This window comes from Anas platyrhynchos, chromosome 24 (genome assembly GCF_047663525.1).
Source record: "Anas platyrhynchos isolate ZD024472 breed Pekin duck chromosome 24, IASCAAS_PekinDuck_T2T, whole genome shotgun sequence".
NCBI classification, from domain to species: domain Eukaryota; kingdom Metazoa; phylum Chordata; class Aves; order Anseriformes; family Anatidae; genus Anas; species Anas platyrhynchos.
This window is the reverse complement of record NC_092610.1, coordinates 4,551,184-4,569,864: the sequence shown is the minus strand read 5'-3', so window position 1 is coordinate 4,569,864 and position 18,681 is coordinate 4,551,184. Positions and strand designations below refer to the sequence as shown.

The 18,681-nt window shown below is 53.3% G+C and overlaps 1 protein-coding gene across 32 annotated transcripts in view; it reads right to left on the bottom strand.

Moving 5' to 3' along the window:
• EPB41 (erythrocyte membrane protein band 4.1) overlaps positions 1 to 18,681 on the bottom strand; it is an 85,728-nt gene that overhangs the window by 44,805 nt on the left and 22,242 nt on the right. For 28 of the 32 annotated variants that reach the window (XM_072027428.1, XM_027443971.3, XM_027443967.3 and 25 more), the window contains 3 exons: positions 5,577 to 6,027; positions 2,916 to 3,146; positions 453 to 557 (listed from right to left, as the gene is read on the bottom strand). In XM_072027428.1, coding sequence (XP_071883529.1) covers positions 453 to 557; positions 2,916 to 3,146; positions 5,577 to 6,020 — 780 coding nt within the window. In that variant the 5' untranslated portion in view covers positions 6,021 to 6,027. Of the gene's footprint in view, positions 1 to 452; positions 558 to 2,915; positions 3,147 to 5,576; positions 6,028 to 11,065; positions 11,377 to 13,082; positions 13,173 to 18,681 lie in introns of those variants that run through there. The other 4 variants (XM_027443970.3, XM_072027427.1, XM_027443968.3 and 1 more) reach the window with 4 other exon arrangements.

The window sequence follows — 18,681 nt, the reverse complement described above, 5'->3', positions numbered from 1 at the left end:
AATAAATACAGCATGAATTCATCCAGCTCCCGGATTTGTTACCGAAGCAGGAGGAAAGCAGTTGCAAGTCAGAGAAGGAAGAGAAAGCAAACACAAAGCCTCTTTGGGGACCACATTCCAAGCCTGTAGAGACTTTAATACCTAAGGCACGTGCAATGACTGCTCCATGCCCAAACCACTGCAGTTTTACTGCTGCTGCCTGCTCAGCCGCATGCCTTCAGTGAACACAGGCTCCAGCACTGAATTCCCCAAGCAGCGTGTCAACATTTAGGTCCACCTTCTGCAATCTAAGCAGCGCTAATCTATTCTTAAAGTCCTCTTAGTCCTTTCCTGGGGAGGGGATCAAAGTAGTTTGAAGAAGAGCATCAGCAGCTTATGCTCCACCTCGTCCATGGAGCCTTGCACAGAGCTGAATCCACCCAGGTGCAGACCATAAACCAGCAACTTCTTACCCTGGAGGTCGGCGTGTCCCATATGGCCAAACCAAAGTAGTCTTCTTCCAGGAGATTGAGGTGGTCACAGACTTTCTTGAGTAGATCCTGCCCCTTGGCATGTTTCTGCAAATAGACAAAAAGCATTTTATAGCACAGGCTGCTTTTTGCCTGCAAAAAGGGAACATAAAACCACACTGGATGCTACCATGAAGGGAAAAAGTCCTGACTAGCTCAAAATCCCATCTCCTGGCTGCTTCTGGCTGCTCTTTCCTATCAGGCTTCCTTCTTTACAAAATCCAAACTGAGAAGCAATGAGATCTGCAGCAGGTCTCCCTGCTCCCACCAGCTCCATGTCGAAAGCCCCTCCAGAGCCATGGTTCTCCAACAACCCCAAAACCAGAGGATTTGTGTGGTTTTCCCCTCCCAAAGCACACCTAAGGCACGGGACGGGCAGCTCCAAGCCCCAGGCTCTCAGACAATCAGGCACTGATCAAAGGATGATCAGTGTGAGGGACAAAGCTGCTGCTCCAACCCACCCTGACAGCCCCCATTTGGGGCATTGTTTTTTTGGGAGCAACTTGGCGAAGCAGGCTCACAAAAGAATCATGGGCTCAGAACAAAAGGCCCTCGTTTCCACCCTTTCCTCAACCCAAGCTGCTGCTGGCAACCCAGCTTCCCCAGCTTTGCCCGCTTAGCACACAACTTCTTGCCTCCAGAAACACTCTTTGAGCATTTCTCATCTCCTCTTTTTTTTTTCAGAATCCTGCAGAAGTGAAGTGAAGGAGCTGGCCCTAGGAGCAGATACCCTTTTAGTCCACAGCATGAAGGAAAACGTCCCTGAGGCGCAAAAACTATGGTAACCACAAGCAGCTAATTCTATTGGTGGCTTTGCTACAAGGAAAGTGCAGCTCCAGTGACGCAAAATAAGCTTTACTAATGCATCGCTTGTGCAGGCAGCTCTCCTTTTAGCCGTGTTTGCATGGCTACTGATCAAAGCCCACGGCCGTGTCTTCCTGTGGTCCTTCGGCTGTACGGCTGTCAGAGCACACGCTGCAGCTCCCCCGTTAACACGCTGCATGCGTCAGCCTGGGAGCTTTCTCGGTGAACTGGCACTTAAAGACATGTAGGAATTAAAAGCCTCCTATGGCTGTCAATGGGAAAGAAGGTTTGAAAGCACTCATTCTTTTCGAATAAAGGCATTTGTGCTGGTCTTTGCCTACACCTTTGCAATTCCTTCCCAATTACATCTTCATAAATTACTTCTCCAAATGCTACAGCGGGATTATGTTGGCATTAAAGCCAAGGGTACTCGACAAGTCAAGAGCTTCTCGCTGCATAGCAGCCCCTGCCCATCTGCTCCTCGGTGCCTCACGGGATGCTCCAGACCCATAGCAGCGCACCAGGGACACCGCATGTGATGTGACGGCACCCAGAACACAGCAGAGCTGGATCAGTGCTGTAGGGGAGCTGCCAAACACACTCCCAACACCACGACAAACCAACTGGGGCCGCAGGGCCCAGAGCCACCACTGCCGCACCAGCCTTTTGGAAGAAAATTTGCTTTTTGGGGGGCTGAGCCTGATATCTCCAGTAAACATCCTGGGCTTTGGTAGCGCTGGGCGCCGATCCCGCGCAGCGACAATAGCCGCGCTGTTACACAAACTGCTGACCTACTTGCCCAGGATCACCCAAGGTAACCGCTTCCACAGGGAGCCCCACGCCCCGATACCCTCCCGCGGCCCACAGAGCTAGCGGGATGGAGAAAAACAAGCTGGAAGCAGGCTCGAGTGGTAAATACCGGATTATTAATATTCCGGGCAAGTGCTTCGATACTGAAATAGGGATTTCTGCGAGCTTTTTATTGCCCTGACAGCAAGACAGCCCCGCGAGAGAATGCACAAAATAAAGCAAAATAAAAGCTCTCAGATGAAGGGTTTTGCGGTGCTGTAAGTCAACATAATGATTTTAAATTGTTTACTCCAAATATATTCAGCTCCAAGCTAAATGCAGCCTGTTTGTCTTTACATCCACCTGCAGGAGATATGTTAGCCAGCAGCCTGATCGGCAAAGGTGCTCTGGGTGAACAGAAAGCACAAATCAACATGACAACAGGTTTTATTCAAATGAAAGGAGCAGAAAATATTTAGACAATCCCAACCTAACACAATAAACTAAACTCTGGGATAAAAATGAGCAAAAAGATGAACAACAAGTGCAGTAACTTTTTTTTTAAACTTCCACCTTTACAAAGCAACGTACCCTGCAAGTTCCAGAGCTATAAACAAAAAAGGCTCCTAGGCACAGAGAGATTTTTACAGCACACTAAATAAGTTATTATAGCTTATAGCAAGATTGTTCTGCAGTAAAGCCTGTCATGTAATTCACTGGCAGCAAATTAGACCCCTATTAAATAGTGTTTGTGGTGGTTTTCAAGCAGAAGAGAGAGGGAAAAGAGAAGAAACAACCCCTGAATGTACTTACATCCACAGCACACTCAAAGATGGTGTCATCCAGCAAGACAACTTTGCAGTACATGTTTCTGTGTCTCTTTACAGCTCTCTGGGCAGCTTTCAAATCCTTGTCGGCTTTGGTCTCTGGAGTCTCCTGTTTGGGCTCCGGCTTGGTGCACTCCTCCTTCGCTTCTCCTCCTTCCTTGCCCTCCAGGTCTCTGCTGTCCGGCTCCTGGTCTTCCCTCCTCTCCTCCTGCGCAGGCTGAAAACCCCAGCACATCCAAGTCGCCAATTAGATGTGTCAAACAAAAAGCCATCACAAGAAACGAGCACCGCACCCCGGAATTAGTTATCTGGCCTAAATGTGTAGCCCAGGACCTGGCAGCAGCTTGGGTGGGCAGGGTAACAAGTGCGCTGAGTGGTGGCAATTTTTAAAGCCCTTCAAGTCATTCTCAACTCTTCATTTAATAAAAGACGTAAAAAAAAAACAAAGGGCTGATTAGAGAAATTAGGGCAGGTTAGATCATGTAAATCTTCATGGCCTTAATGACTGTGCCTTTTGGATTAGCAAGTGTTTTCTGTCCTAGGCTAGAGACCTCATGCCTCCACTGCCAGAAGAGCCAACAGCCACAGGGTGCCCCTCTGCTCCCGCTGTCACCCAGGAAGATTTGCTTTGCTCCAACACACAGTGCTCAGCAGAGTAACAGAGGTACAAGGGACACTGGCACTGACATTTCATGGCCCTCTGAGCTGACTCAACAGTTCATGGCCACCGAAAGGGGAAGGCAGCCTTCACACCCGACGGCCTCCCCCTTTGCCCACCGAAGCACTTTATGAGCCAGCTGAATTCACTAAACTTGCAGAAAAATACGCAGTTTGGGGACAGAAGGAGGAAGGAAGCTTTTTTTTTTTTTTTTACTGCCATTTCAGCGGGTTAAATAAGTTCATAGCAGGATTTGACAAGTGCTGGAAGTGGCTCAATGCAGCCGGAGCACGCAGCCATGGCAGAGGAAGGGAGAGCAAAACCCTGTCTTTTCAGCCTGCGGTGAGCCGTTAATTCAGCCCATCGCATCTCATGAAATCACACCCAGGCACAACTGCACACAGCCAGCGCCGGCTCCAGTGTTTGAAACCTAAATAATGTCCACAAGCTGCTGACTTCTGTTCCAGCAGGGCCAGGATAATCGGGAGCAGAGAATCAGTCAAAGCTCGTAATGCCTGCTGGTCAGCATTTATCAAAGAGGCAGCACCTCGCAAATGCTTTCACGGCAGAAATATCTGCCGAGTGTCACAGTTCAAAAAGCCACTAACGTCAATCTAAAATAAGAACTAACAAAAACAAGTGCTTCGTCTGAAACAGACGGCGCTTGCTGAAGGAAGGTGGTGGGTTTTCTCTCCGTGCATGCTCACTTGTGCATAGAGCAAAAGCAAATCAAAGCTAAATAGAGAAAGAAATCATACATCCCCTCTTGAAGAGGCCCCTTCAGGGCTGAAATTGCCTGCAAATTTCCAGCTCCCCACCATGTCCCAATTCTGAAAGGTACAAAGCACTAGCAAAAATCAGCCTGTATTTTTCAAAGGCTCGGAAATCAGGGAAAACAGAAATACGTTACCTACAGCCTTCTCTACGACTTTGCAATTTTAAGGCAGTGGATTTACAGCTGCCTCCAGTTGACAATACCAACCTGTAAAGTATTTCTCAAAAAGTTAGTAAAAACCTAGAGTTTGCAGTTCAAATCTAACACCCCACTGGAGACCATCCCAAACCTAAGGGCAGCAGGGAAAAAAATGCAGATGTTACCATAAACTTGCTGTCACTCTGGGACTCCAACAATACACACAGGTTGGCTGGGTTTTAGGAAATCCCTGTCTCACAAGAAGTAGCAATCACCTCCTCTGGCTCCGTGCAGCCACGCTGGTGATGGCAGGGCTGCAGCTAACCAAGATGCCCACCAAGGAGTAAGAGAGGCCAGCCAAATCAATAATCAGAGGCCCTCAGATCAATAACCAGCTGCTGCCTTGTGCATGTCTCACCACGGGTGTCTCTGCCTCACTTTCTACCCGGCTTTAAAAACTTTAAATCTTGCATGAAAAACAACCCTGGCTTTAAAGAGCAGAAATCAGAAAGCTACTAAGAGCTGGGCTCAGCACACGTGCTATGCAAAAATCCCTGTCTACATGATGCATAAGCAGAAAATATTTGTATTTGGCAGGCTCAGCAACAACCCAGACTGAGCAGATGACCAAGTCCTGAAATGCCCCACTTACACTCCTCGAAGCTCACGAAATCCCTTCCCAGGTTCACTTTCTCTTGCAGTCCTCACCTCACAACACTGGCCTGCCTTCTGGACACACCAAGCACATCCAAATGAGAAACAGCTCTGTCGTGAATAACAAATTCAAATCCAAGTCCTTGGGGGAATTTCCATGTTCAGCAGGGTAAGGAGTCAGTACGGGGTACTTTAATGTATGCTTTGAAGTGTTGTTACAATTTCAGGAATAGGAATATTGTACCATGCTCTGATACAGGAGCATGCTATGCAGCACAAGGAGATGACGAGCCCTTTCAGCATCTTATGGGATTTTCTAATCTACCTTACTATCAGAGAATAAGAATTTTTTATGGTTTTGTCTGAAAAGATAGATTGACAAGAACAGAAGGAAGCATGCCACACCGAGCAGGGTGTGTTACCTGTGTTTCGGCGCTGCTTAAGGAATGGAGGTCGAGCGATGGGTCAGTTTTCAGCTCAGGCTCGGGAGCTGCAATCGGGGCCTTCACCAGGATCTCTTCATCAGGGCTGGCTCCTAACCCCGCGTCTTTCTGGTCACCTCCGCCCTCTGTGGGCACATCGGGGTCTTTGTCCTCTTCGGACACCTGAGACTTGGGCCTCCTGAGAAAGGAGGAGAAGAGGCGGGAGAGGCCGCGGCCCTCGGCAGCACGGCGCTCCTTCTTGCCTGGCTCCTCCTGCGTATCGCCGCCAGAGGCCTTCTGCTTCTGGCCCTCGGCGGCCTGCTGAGCCCCTTCCTCCGGAGAGGCCTCTCCCTTGGGTGTTTCGGCGGCTCCTTCCTCCTCCTCCTTCGCTTGCTGCTGTTCCGAACTCTCGGCGTCTGCTGCTGGGCCCTTCTCTGTTGTCATGGTGGCGCTGTGGGAGAGGCACCAAAGGTGTCAAGCAGCAGGACATTGGAGCGGGCATAAAGCCAGTCAAACCGAGCAGCACACAGACACACCACGCTCTCCAGGCACACCACCCCGTCCTGCCGACCCCAGCCCTAAGCAATTAGGAACAAACAAACCCCTCATTCCGCTCAGGTTTGCTTTGACAAAAGCATCTCCACCACACACAGTGGTTGCCCACACATCTTCCACCCTTTGGCTGTCCCAAGGCCCTCTCCCACTCCAGGTCCTTCACCCCATTGCAGCACCACCTGTGAGAGCAGAGCAGATGAGAACACGCAAGAGACCCCATAATTTTCCTCCTACCGAGCCCTGCAAAAATCCCACACAGCCCGCAGGGGCTTGCAGGGTTACAGCAACCTTCTCCACAACTGCAAAAGGAAGCTACCGCTTGAGACAAACCCCACACAGCCAAGAAGAGTCATTATTAGGTCAAAAATCCTAGAATCATTAAGATTGGAAAGGACCTCCAAGCTCACCTGGTCCAACCACCCCCTACCACCACCACTACCACCCACTGACCCTGTCTCCAGGCACCACGTCCAACCTCTCCCTGAACACCCCCAGGGACGGGGACTCCACCAGCTCCCTGGGCAACCCGTCCCAACGCCTGAGCGCTCTTGCTGAGGAGAAATGTCTCCTCATTGCCAGCCTGAACCTCCCCTGGCACAACTCGAGGCCGTTCCCTCTGCTCCTGGCACAGTTCCCTGTGAGCAGAGGCCGACCCCAGCTCCCCACCGCTTCCTTCCAGGCAGTTGCAGAGAGCAATGAGGTCTCCCTGAGCCTCCTCTGTTCCAGCCCAAACACCCCCAGTGCCCTCAGCTGCTCTTCACAGGACTTGTGCTCCAGACCCCTCACCAGCTCTGTAGCCCTTCTCAATCAACAAAAGCCATTGCTCTCTTCCAAATGTCCCTAAAACAGGCCGCAGAACCTCACAAGGAACCAAGAAGAGGGACACAAAATGGAAAAGGCTCTGCTCAGAACCACTGCAACTCCACTGGTCTACGCGGGACAGATCCAGCGAAGCCAAGCAGGCTTCGGGATTCACAAGACCTTTGTGCCACACCATCGAGCATCTGAAAAATTTCAGATTAAAAGGCTTCCAAACAATCCCCATAATGGAGAGCAGATTTCTTCAGAGGCCGCGCCATTAAGCTGGTGCAATGTTTATTTCAACTTTAGCCTGGGCTGTTGACACAAAAAGATGGAAATCACATGAGAGGAGTATCTATTTAAGGTATAAAGAGGACCCAAAATAATCATGCTTTAGAGGGGATAGAACTAATCTTTGCGCGTTGCATCACATGTATCTGCAGCAATAAATTGCCACTGCTTACGCAGAGCAAATAGCATATAATCCAATACGCCTCCCAATCCCCCAGCCCAGCCCTCAGCGCACAAACATTTGCTCAAAACATGCACTTAAGAAACGTTTTGAGATGTCACCCTCCTACATAATTATTGCATTCGACAATTTTAAATTAATTCGTACTAATTGCCAAAATAACCGGAGTGCTTGGAAGACAAAAGCCTTCCCAGCTTTCCAAAGCACTCTTCCCCTGCATTTAATGCAGAAGCTTAATACTATTTCTAAAGCTGTGGTTTATAAAGAAAGCAGCATTAGGGACCTGCTCTGGCTGTACTTCTCCAGACATATAAATTCCCTGAGTTTAGCAGGGATTCTTTTTTTACAAGGAAAAAAAAAGCTTTGTTTCAGGCTTTTTTTCTTTGGAAAGCCTGCTGGGGCCCAAGAGGCAGCAGTGATGGATCTGTGCACCCAGCAGTGTGCTTTGGAGCCACGTCAGATTTGGGACAGGGGCTCTGAAACCTATGCATGATCCTCCCCTCAGTGAGCTTTCCTGGGAGAAAGATTTTTTTCCAAGCACGGAGAGATGGAAGGCACTGAAGCAGCAGCTTTCTACATGCAGAGAGAAAATGGCACGAGAGGAGCCAGCCTGCACGTGGCCCCAGTCGAGCGCATCCGCGTGCACCTGATGCACCCAGGATGCTGCAAGGGAAAAGGTGCTGCCAAACCCCAGGCATGCCATGGCTCTGAGCTGAACGAAGACAGATCTGTGGAAAGCCACACTTCAGCACTTATACTCCAGAGCTTTGCACAGTGGAAAACAGGGCGGCACAGTGTAGTGACAGCAGGGGCAGGTAATTCTCCAAAACGCGGTGAGTTGAACGTTAGGTCACCCTTCGCGGAAGTCTTGCAGGAGTTTGTTTTTGCAAGATTATCGCAGAACAGGCTCTCCGAGAAAGCCGTGAAATCCAAATCAAACAAAAAGCTACGGCAGACGCAGCACCCAGCCGGCTCCCACCGCCGCCCTCGGAGCGGCTGCGTCACGCCTGCTGCTCGCTGCCTGGGGAAGGCAAAGCCCCGCAGAGCTGGGCTGCCTCGTCCCCTGGGGGAAGCAGCACAGACTGACCCAGAAACATTGGCAAGAAGGAAAAGCAATTTCATCCAAATCACACACGAGACATGAGGGCGTTCAGGCCCTTGGCTCGTGCAGCTCTCGGTGCCGTAGGATACCTGGCGAGCACGCTGCTCACCACCAGCTCAGCAACAGCCTGTGGAGTCACACTGCCATCACACCACCAGGAATTCAATTCACACCCTCAACAGCTCTCCAAAAACAACTGGGTAGACGTCACAAGGCAGTGCAAGGGATAACAGACTACGTTTGTCACCCTGAGCCCATGGGACACCACACTCAATTGACATGGCCAATGGAGAGGGCAAAGCTCCCACAGCACCAGCGCATACGGCCGCGTTACTACCCCAGCACGAGCATGCAATAAACGGTGAGCTCCCTCGTGCACCAGCTGCCCAGACAGGCTGCTTTGTAGTTACTTCCCACTGTGTTTATTTTGAATAAATGCATTTGTAAGAATCGTTATCCAAACACACACTCGAAGCACGCTGCTCTCTTAAAAACAAAAAGGCGAAATGCGGAGCAAAGGGAGGGGGCCTGGCAGAGCAGGCCTCAGCAACTGAGGCAAACAGAAGGGACAGCCCACAAACAAACACTTCCTCTGGACGTAGTTTGCTCCCTTTAAATGCTAACAGTCCTGGAACAAGCCTGTTTACTTGCTTGGATTTCAAAGCAGCGACCGCGGCACACTGTGGACGGCGCTCATCCCAGCGCTGGAAGGTGGGACACGCTGGGGACCAACAAACATCCCCGCGTCTTTCCTCTGCCCCCCAGGAATCGCGTCAGAGCTCGGCTTCCTTCAGCCAAATGCCCTTCCCTGGGCTGGGGATGCGGCGATGGGCACGTAGGAGCATTTCCCTTCCCAACAAACATTTCATGCGGCAGCGAGATGCCAGCACCGAGAACTCACCGGGTGCAGCCGAACGTCCTGCGGCACGACCTGAGCGCGCTGCCCACCGCTTCTCTCCCTTTGAAGCTTTACGTTCAAAAAGGGTTTCTTGAGCTTTCGAATGAAAGCAATGGAATTTGTAAGCAGGGCACATAACCGAGGGGCCGTATCACTTAAAAAAACGGTTCCTTCAACCTCTGTGGGACGGAGATGTTCACTACGTAGCAGGACACCCACAGCAGAGCTGGCCTGAAGAGCCAGGTTCCTGCTCTTCTGCTCACTGTTTGGACAAGGCATGCCCACTCAAACCACAAGCGGGTTTTAAAAATCCATTTTCTTCCATTGCTGTTCCACCAGGCAGTTGTGTAGACCCCGCAGGAGCCCCAGGAGCTCTGCGATACCGGCGGCAGAGGGACCTGGTCCTCCTGCTCACTGCACATCGCCGTGCTGCTCACCTCCTGCTCTGCCCCATCACATCTCTCACTGCTGGGTTTTGGGGGAGGGTTTGGGGAGAGGATGAGGGTTTGAAGCCAGACAGACTGAATAGCGGGATCATCACAAGTCTAACGGAGAGACAGCGCTTAATGCTACGGAAATGAGCAAAGCACAGCAAAATGGACACGCTGCCTTCGGAGATTTCTGAGTAAATATCTGCTCGCTTCAGAAAAGAGTTCAAGTACGTATTCTATGTAAGCATTTTGATGTTTAAGAACATCCTGCTTCAGACAGGAAGTCTTCAGCAACAGGAAGCAATCTGAAGAAAACGTAATTAAAGGCACTCGGAGCAGGTTTTATGAACCTCCTGTCCCCTGCACAGCAGATCCTCCAACCCCCCAGACACCCTCTGACCTCCCCAGTCTCCCAGCTCACCTTTTTTCTACCCAAGGCCCTGCAGCATCGCTGGAGGGAGCACACGGTGCCTCTGCAAGCTTGCTTTCACCTGCAGAGTCACTTCTCTCCTTTAAGCAAAATAAACTCGAGGCTTAAAGTGAGTAAAAAGCCTACCTGCTGATCCTGTTCCTAATATCTGTGGTTTGAGCCCATGCTCAGCAGCATTTGAGGAGCAGAGGATATCAGAGCTCAGGTCCAGCCCCACACCGTGCTCTTGCAGACATCAGAAGAGCAAAGGCGGTGCTCGGGTCCATCCCATCCACGGGCACACTCCCTCATACCTCTCCTTTCTTCCTCTTCCCCTCACCTCCAGCCCAGAAAAAGCCAAGGCAGCTTCTGCATTACTCATGTAAGAGTTTGCTGCCTTCCAACGACCCGAAACACGTGGGATTGCAATTGTGGCCACATGTGTGAGGCTGCGGCCGGGGCCACCAGCCTAAGGCAGCACAGCACAGCACACTTTGTTGGCATCTCCCGGGAGCAGAGTCTCACACCTGCTTTAGGTCTTTGGAGCGGGACAGAGAGCACCCTGCACACGTGCTGGAGGCGACAGGCTGACAATTTATCTGAAATGCACATTTCGGAGTTGCTCAACAGATCCCTGCTGAGAAAGCCTTCCAGCCCCAGGGATGCAAAACTACTCACTTCGCTCCCAGGAAGCCGTCATTAGGTGACGGCGTGTTAGCTCTCTGGAAATAACCGTGCTGCTCGTTTGGGTCCTTTGCTGACAAGTTTCAGTGGCTCAGAGAAACAGCCGTGGTCAGACACACATCCCTCAGCGTCCTTACCTGACAGCACGCTCCAGCCTCCCGCATCCAGGCACATGAATAAGCTACAGCACGCTCGCTGCTCCAACCAGGAGTAACACCTAAGTCCTGTTCCCGAGCCCAGAAGAAAACGGCTCCCACCGTTCCTGTGACCCAATCCTGGGTGGTTTTGCCTTGCAAAAAGAGAGGAAGGGCTGCCCCCAGGCACACTCCCTTCTCAGAAGGCGAACGTTTCGCGGCGGTGTGCACCAGATAACCGCACCCGCGCTGCCTGAGCGCGCTGCCTCCGCCTCCCTGCCCCGAAACGTGCGGCTCCACCGAACGCTCCTGCTCCGGCGAGAACTGGAGACAGCGAGAAATTGTCAGCGAGAAATTTCTGCTAAAAATAGACCCAAAAAAATCCCAGAGTTGCAGCAACAGCAGGCTCTTTTTGAAGCGCATTCTTTCCCATTTCACAAGAGGTGCAACTGCACGCTGGGAGACACGGGGCTCGGGCTGAGCACGTGGCTCCCGGGGACCTGGTGCACATGCAGCGAGGCACACGTGTATAAAAGGTGTTTTCAGGTGGGAGATGTGCACTGAAACTGCACTCACCTCGAGCAGAACACGTGTTTGAGCAATGCATCCTATAGATGATTTGTAATACGATTAAGAAAACGCAGCAGAGGACTCAGTGTGCTTTTCTTTGCAAACAAAATAAGAAATTTGGATGCCTCCCACTGAACACCTCTAGAGATTTGAAGCTGAACCTCCAAAGAGCTGCCACTGAAGGCTATGGGACAAATAGGTCTGGCAAAGCCAAGCAATAAAAAGCTGCCTGCAAAATTCTTTTTATCATACTTGATGAGGAGAATAATTAGCACGGGCACTGTACAGAGCCAACGCGCATCACCTCCTTGTGCCGATACGCTGGGTGCTAACAAAGGGATGCTGTGGCCCGGCCGGCCCTACTCCCACCCCAGCAGTAGGACGAGGTGCCGCGGGCTCTACAAGCAGGGGAAGAAGGCAGAGGCACACCGCAGATGGTCCATTATAACCGCCCGGATTTAATTCTCACCAGCCCAGCCCTTGTAATCTACTGCACGGCGGCAGCACCGTGCCCCTCTTTCATCTTCTGGTGCCGTACAGCTTTCCTATTTAAATGAGGGCAAAAAATAGTAGCTTACCATCTGCTGGAAGCAAATCATTTCTGTCAAGCTGAATAGCGGGCTTACGGAATGACCGGACTAAACGGCGCATTAGAGGCGTGCATTACAAGCGAGCCGAGCCGCAGCCCCGACCCCAGATCCCCAAACATCCTCTGGGATGCCACAGACCTGGATGTCACCGAGATTCAGGGGACTGGCTCATCAGCAAACCCCAAAATTTAAATGAAGACATGTGCCTGAGGTCAACGGCAGTGGGTTTGGCAGGGTATGCCCATTTGGGATGCGTTAAAACTGGCTCAAACTTGGAACAGTCGGACCCAAAGCAGAGGGACCTGGGAACAAGCACCGCACGCATTGCTTCCCATCATGTAGGAGCAACTCTCAGGGCTCTCCCAGCCCTACACAGATGTCAAAGCAGAACCAACCCCCCTCTGCCTCGAACACGAGGCAGAAACCCCACGCAGAAACAATTCTGCGAGCCACCCAGGCGCACTAAACCCTACAAAGGAAGCGGCCAGCCCAGCTCAGGGCGGTCGCTGAACTGAAACCCGGCTCTGCGGCAGCCTCCGGTATCTGCCCGGCCTCGGGGAGGAAGGGAGGGACCCGAGCACCCGTCCCCACCCAAGGCAGCTCCAGCACCCGCCGCCTGCACCCTGCCGATAGCGCCCCGGCTGCTGCGTCCCATGGGGGGGACCCGGCACGCACAGCACGGGGCTGGCACCAGAAATCTCGGCAAAAAAAAAAAGCACCGAGGCGCACGGCAGCAGGACCTGTGCTTGGGAGAGTGCTCCAAGCAAGCAAAGCCAAGAAGCTCCTGGCTTTGCTACACTGGAGTCAGGAGCTGGGTTTAGGATGTCCTTGTTCCCACTCCCACCCCATCCCAGACCCACTTTGCACGGGAGAAACGGCACGGCCAACCCGCGGCGGCTCCACGCGTGGCAGCAGCCCTCCTCCTCCTCCTCCAGCAGCACGATACTTCCTAAGGCACCAGTTAAACAGAAATAAGCCACACATCTCAATCGAGCCAATAGAAGGGGTTTTGCATGCATTATTCATGAGGTTTTTTTTTTTTTTTCCTCTTGCCTTAACACAGATGTGTTTACTCACACTGTGCCTCATTTACACTCGAGGTTTAACATAACAGGGCTCGTTTTCCTTCCTTGCAGCTTCCAGCACAGGGTGCAAACACTTTCCGCTTGTGCCGGTTTGCCTTTGGTTGTTTCTATAATTGGAACCGGGGAGGGACCCGCACGCTGCTCCGACAGCCCCACAAGTGCCTGCGGGCACCGAGCAGCAGGGGCAGGACGGACGCAGCCCCAGCTCGTGCACACCGTGGATGTTACGGAGAGCTGCCCGAGCTGTGGTCATCCTTCTGCAGCACAATGCATCTTCCTCCAAAGCCTCGCCCTCGTGGAACGCCCGAAATTTTTTAAAAGGGACAATAACTGGTCACGGTAAGAGTAAATAGAAGAAATGTCAGGTATGAAAGCAGGGCTGGCACGTCCTGAGTCACTCCGGGCTCGCCTCCTGCCCAGCCCCAGTAAAGCAACCCGAAAGCATCCTCAGCACGGGCTTCACGCCGCTGCTGTTCCACGCCTGCCACGGGGCGTGCAGGTATTTCAACGAGGCAGCACGACGCGACCCTAAGCTGGTTCTGAGACCTCCTCCCTTGTAAAGCAGCTTCTGCTTCTCCTCCTTCCAACACCGCAAAGAGCCGAGACGTTTGGTGCAGGGGCTGCTCCTTACCCCAGCGAGATCCTGCGCTGCGAGCCAGGTCCAGGCTTTCCAGGGCTGCTCAGAGGCACCAGCAAGGCAGCTTTGTTGCTGTTCGGAGCAATTTAGCAGCTCACACCAGCACCCAAGCCGCCAGGCTCAATTTATTTCTGTGTTTTGCCCCGGTGTGCTCACCACAACCATGGGGCAGCCAAGGATTTGTTTCGCTGCAATCGTGAGCAAGCCCCAAACATCGCACCTGTAAGGCTTAACGCAGGGACCGGGGATGCTCGGGGGCACAGAGGGGACGTGCTGGCCTGGAGGAAGGCTGGAGGGAGGAAGACCTTCGCTCTGGAGCCAGAGGCTGCGGAGAGACCCAGCCCTGGGGACAAGAACACGGCTATAAAAGCTTGGTCAAGCCCTAAGGGAGTGAGTCAGCGCCCAGGGAGATTCACCCGGCTGAGTTTCGCTGGGTGGGTGCACAGCACCGCAGGAACCGTGCTGCTGCAAGAGGCTTTGAGTCAGGCAGCCACCACCCTTCAGCCTTTTACCTCTTCTGAGGGCTTCTCCTTGCAGGGCTCAGCCCCGCACACAGCAGCACGGGGCAGGAAAACCTCACCAGGGAGGAGAAAACCATTCCCACCGCAACCCCTGAGCTGCAGAGCATCACAGAAAGAGCCTCAAACCTGCCACCTGAAAACTTCCACGACCGTGGTAGCTTAGCTTTAAAAACACCAAAAAGCTCCTTGGAGTTCCCCAACAAAACCCCAAGCAGCTCCCCCACTGCTGCGGTGCCACAAGCACGGGGAACGCAGGAGGGACAGACCCAGGGAAGCACCTTTGGGCACCAGGTGGGGGAATTCGGGAGCCAGAAGCTGTCTGTAAAGCCTCGAGGTGTGGATTCGGTTTGATCGAGACAAATTCAGGTTGTCCCCACTCCGAGGGCTGGCGATGGGTTTTGGGGCTGGGGGAGGCAGCGGGACACTCACCCACCCCGAGGCTGCACCGCGGTGTTCGGGTTCAAGTTTGCACAAAGAAGATATTGCTCCCCAAACCTCCCTGATCCCCAAAAGGAATAGAAATGGAAATAAAAGTGCTCCAGAATGAGTCAGGCACTGGGCACCGAGGTGTTTCTGTAGCACAGGGAACAGCAAGAGCCCTCGAGGTGCCCGGAGCCTCCCCGATCCCAAAACCACAACCGGCCCCCTCCACGCACAGCTGGTGCTGCCTGAACCCCCCCTGGGAACAGAACCCCACCGGGAGGGCCGCAGGGCAGTGAGTAACTGCATCCTCCTGTGCTCGAGAGCCAATTAGACCCAAATCAGCGCAGCCCCGTCCTGCCCCTCTCCCCACAGCCTCTCCTTTCGGCACTTGGTGGCTGCAGCAGCCCCGTGCGGAGCCCTGGCCTCGCAGCCATCCCCACCAGTGTTTGTTTGTTGTTTGTTTTTTTTTTTTTTCCCAGCCGGCAGTGAAATCAGGCAGCTTTCGCTTTTAATCCCCTTAATTAGGGGGTGTGCGGCAGTTTTCATTCCTTAATTACCTCCAGTGCCACAGCTGATGCAAGGCGTTTGCAAACAGCCACTTCCAGCCTCTGGATCGCAGCCGGGTTCCCACGCGGCGCCGCCGGCAGCTCTCGGGGTGCTGTCCCCGGACACCCCCACAGCACCCCAGGGGCAGCTGTCCCTACACACTCACCTCTTTTAGGGCAGGATCGAAGTCCTAAAACAGCACTGAAAAAGCCCCCGCAGCCTGCCCCGAGCAGCACAGCGGGGGTGCGGCTGCTGGAAGCTGGCAGGGGAAAAGCTGCAATTTCAGGCAGCGCCCTCGATATTGGCTCCCGGGACGGAGGGGCAACGTTTTGGGGTCTCACTCCGTTATTTTGGTGCGTTGCCTTTTGGTAGCCGGTCTGTAGGTTCACAATGGTGCTTCCATTGCAGTTGCTCAGCTGCCAGGAATCCCTTTGATCCCCTGGGAGGGCGAGTGCCTGTGAGCACTCAATTACCCCGCTCCTGCTGCCGAACCCAAAATAATTACGCTGCCACCTCCTGCCTGCCCACGGGGCCATCAGGCTGTTATTCCATGGGGGTCCTGCTTTGAATTACTGCGCCCAACGCGTGCCCTAATGCATTCATCGCTCCAGGGACACGGCAGCTGGGCTCCAGCAGGCAGCCTGTCCTACCAGCCATGGGAAATAGGACATTAGACATCACCTGGGGAAGAGGGGGAGCGCTGATTAGAGACACGCAGAGGAAGGTAACGGGATCCTGCAGGTGTTTGCCACTGCTGGGGACCCCAGCGAGCAGCCCCGTGCCCCCGCACAGCGCCCACTTTGCTCGTCTCTGGCCCCGGTCCCCCAGCCCGCAGGTGCTGCAGTTGTTTGCAGGGAGGAAACGTGGCCCAGTGCTGCCTGCCTGAGACTGCAGGAAGGAAAAGGAAGCTCTGCTTGCTCCGAGTGACTGCAGGGAGAGTCCCAGGCACATTTTGAGCCCACATTACAAGGGCTGCTTGTCGGCTGCTGCCTTCCCTTCTGAGCTCACTGGGTGTGCACGGGAAGGAGCGAGCCTCACGGAGGTTTTGAGGCCAGGGCAGCACCGAACAAACACCGGCCCTGCGATGCCTGAGGTTCTGGAGCAGCCTTTTTGCTTCTCCAATTCCCCTCCTCACAGTGCAGGGCACCAGGAGGACAGCACCAGCACTGAGCATCGTGCTCCTGGCCCCTCGTTCCCATATAACACATCACAGCATCCTCCTCTCCAGCCATGCTCAATTCTGCTGCTGATCCCAACACCACCCAACCAGGAGCCCGCGGGCTGCCCTATAGACAAGAAGGGCTAAAACTCACCTCCCACCCTGGCAGTCAGCAGCCCTCGACCTGCTCTGCCTCCTGCACCGCTCTTCTCTCGGGAAATTGTTCCCTGCTTTGTTCTCCCCACTCTCATTTCGCATTAAACACTGAACCAGGAGAACCTTGAGGTCCCCAAACACACCAAAGAGAGCCCCGGGGCAAGCTCAGAGGCTCGCAGGCAGACCACGGGTGTGTGCTGGAGAAACCAAGGCTCAGCTTTGGGGATCGAAGCAGCTTTCCCTGCTCCACTGGTGTGGGGATGCTCCCGGCCAGGCTCAGGCTGAGGAGACAGCAGCAAATGGCACGAGACTTCTTAAAGACGGCAGCATTAAATTAATAATAATGACGAGACGTGCCGGACAAAAACACTCCTTTAGCAGGGGAAAGCAGATGGAGAAGAGAGAACACGACAGGTTAAATATTTCCTCATTAAAACAAATCGTTGTGATTGCTGTCAACTGACACTAACGCTGCTTTCTGGCCAAGCCGCCCATCTTGGGTACACAACTCCGTGTCCTACTGCTGCTTGTTTTACAAGGTAGGTCCCCAATAATCCTTACCCTACTCAAAGTGTGCGTGCTTGCGTGCACACGTATGCACCCAGCAATGCAAATTCAGTATTAACAGCTGCCTGTGGCTTTTTGGAGCAGCTCTGCTTATTTTTTCCCTTTTTCATATTTAAATCCCAGTTGTGCAATTGCCTCACGCCCGGCTGAAGCCTTTCTGAGCCTGACACGTCTTCATCCAGCTGAGAGCCACGGACCCATGGAGGGCTCAGACATGCAGCAAGCACCAAAACGCCCAGCAAATTAAGAATATCACCAGGATTTTGGACTCGCTGGTCTTGTCCCGTTTGCAGAGGGAAGGCACCAAGCAGAGGAGCCGCAGCTCAAATTGTGCTGGGGAAGGGCTGCGGGTGCCCGCCAGACACGCGAGCTGCTGACGGCAGGAGCCGCACAACAATGTCGCTGAAAGCCGCATTCAGGGAGCACAAGGGAAGCAAATGCCACCCAAATCCTCTTTTCTGCAAGCTCCGTGGATAGCATTGTCAGGGCTAAAACCGCGCTCAGGAGACCCTTCAAACGTAGCCAGGGCGAAAAAGTGGAGAGAGCAAAACGCGACCGTGAGCTCACCCGGCTGCCACCAGGCAGCCAGCTCGTGCCGGCCAGCTTTTTGCTTTTAAACGCCTTCTGAAGCCTCCTCTTTTGCATTTCCTCGCCGGCGACAGCTTCAGGTTCTCTTTATAAGCTGCAGGAGCTGAAGGCGGGCGGTACTCGTTCCTCGGCAGTGGTTCCACAAGACGAAAATAACGAAGAGGCAAATGAGGTCTGGGTGCCGGGCATGTCCCCACCTCCAGGAGGCCGGCTGCTCTGTGTGGCTGGCAGAGCAGCCAGGAGGGTGGCTTCGTAACAGGAGGGAAAAGATGAGACACACAAACGTAGAACCGAGCTCCCCTCGATGTGCTGCGCAGCACTGAGCATCCCTCGCCGTGCCCATGGCTTGTTTCGGAGCTGCGACTTCAGCTCGTGCACGCACAGCCCCGGCTTGTTTCCATCACTCATGCTACAGAGATCACAGGAACCGCTCTGATGAATTAAAGCTCCCCGTTAAGAATATCCCATTACCTGATTCCTAAGCAAAGGGGATTCCTAAAGGCCTCACCTCCCTGGTGCTGTCCGGCCGGGGTGGCAGAGCCGGGCCCCAGGGCTGCACGTCGCGGCATCGCTGCGCTCGCTGGCAGAGCGCACGGCGAGTGCCAGGCTGGGGGCAGCGGCACCAGGCCAGGATTGGCCATTTTTTTTACCATTTCCTGGCCATTTTACCTGCTGTCATTCCCCTCCTGAGCCTGTTTGTTTTGTTTAACCTCCCGCTCTTAAGCTACCATCCAATTACTGCTCCCAATTACTCAGCACTAAAGAGCTCGCGGTAAT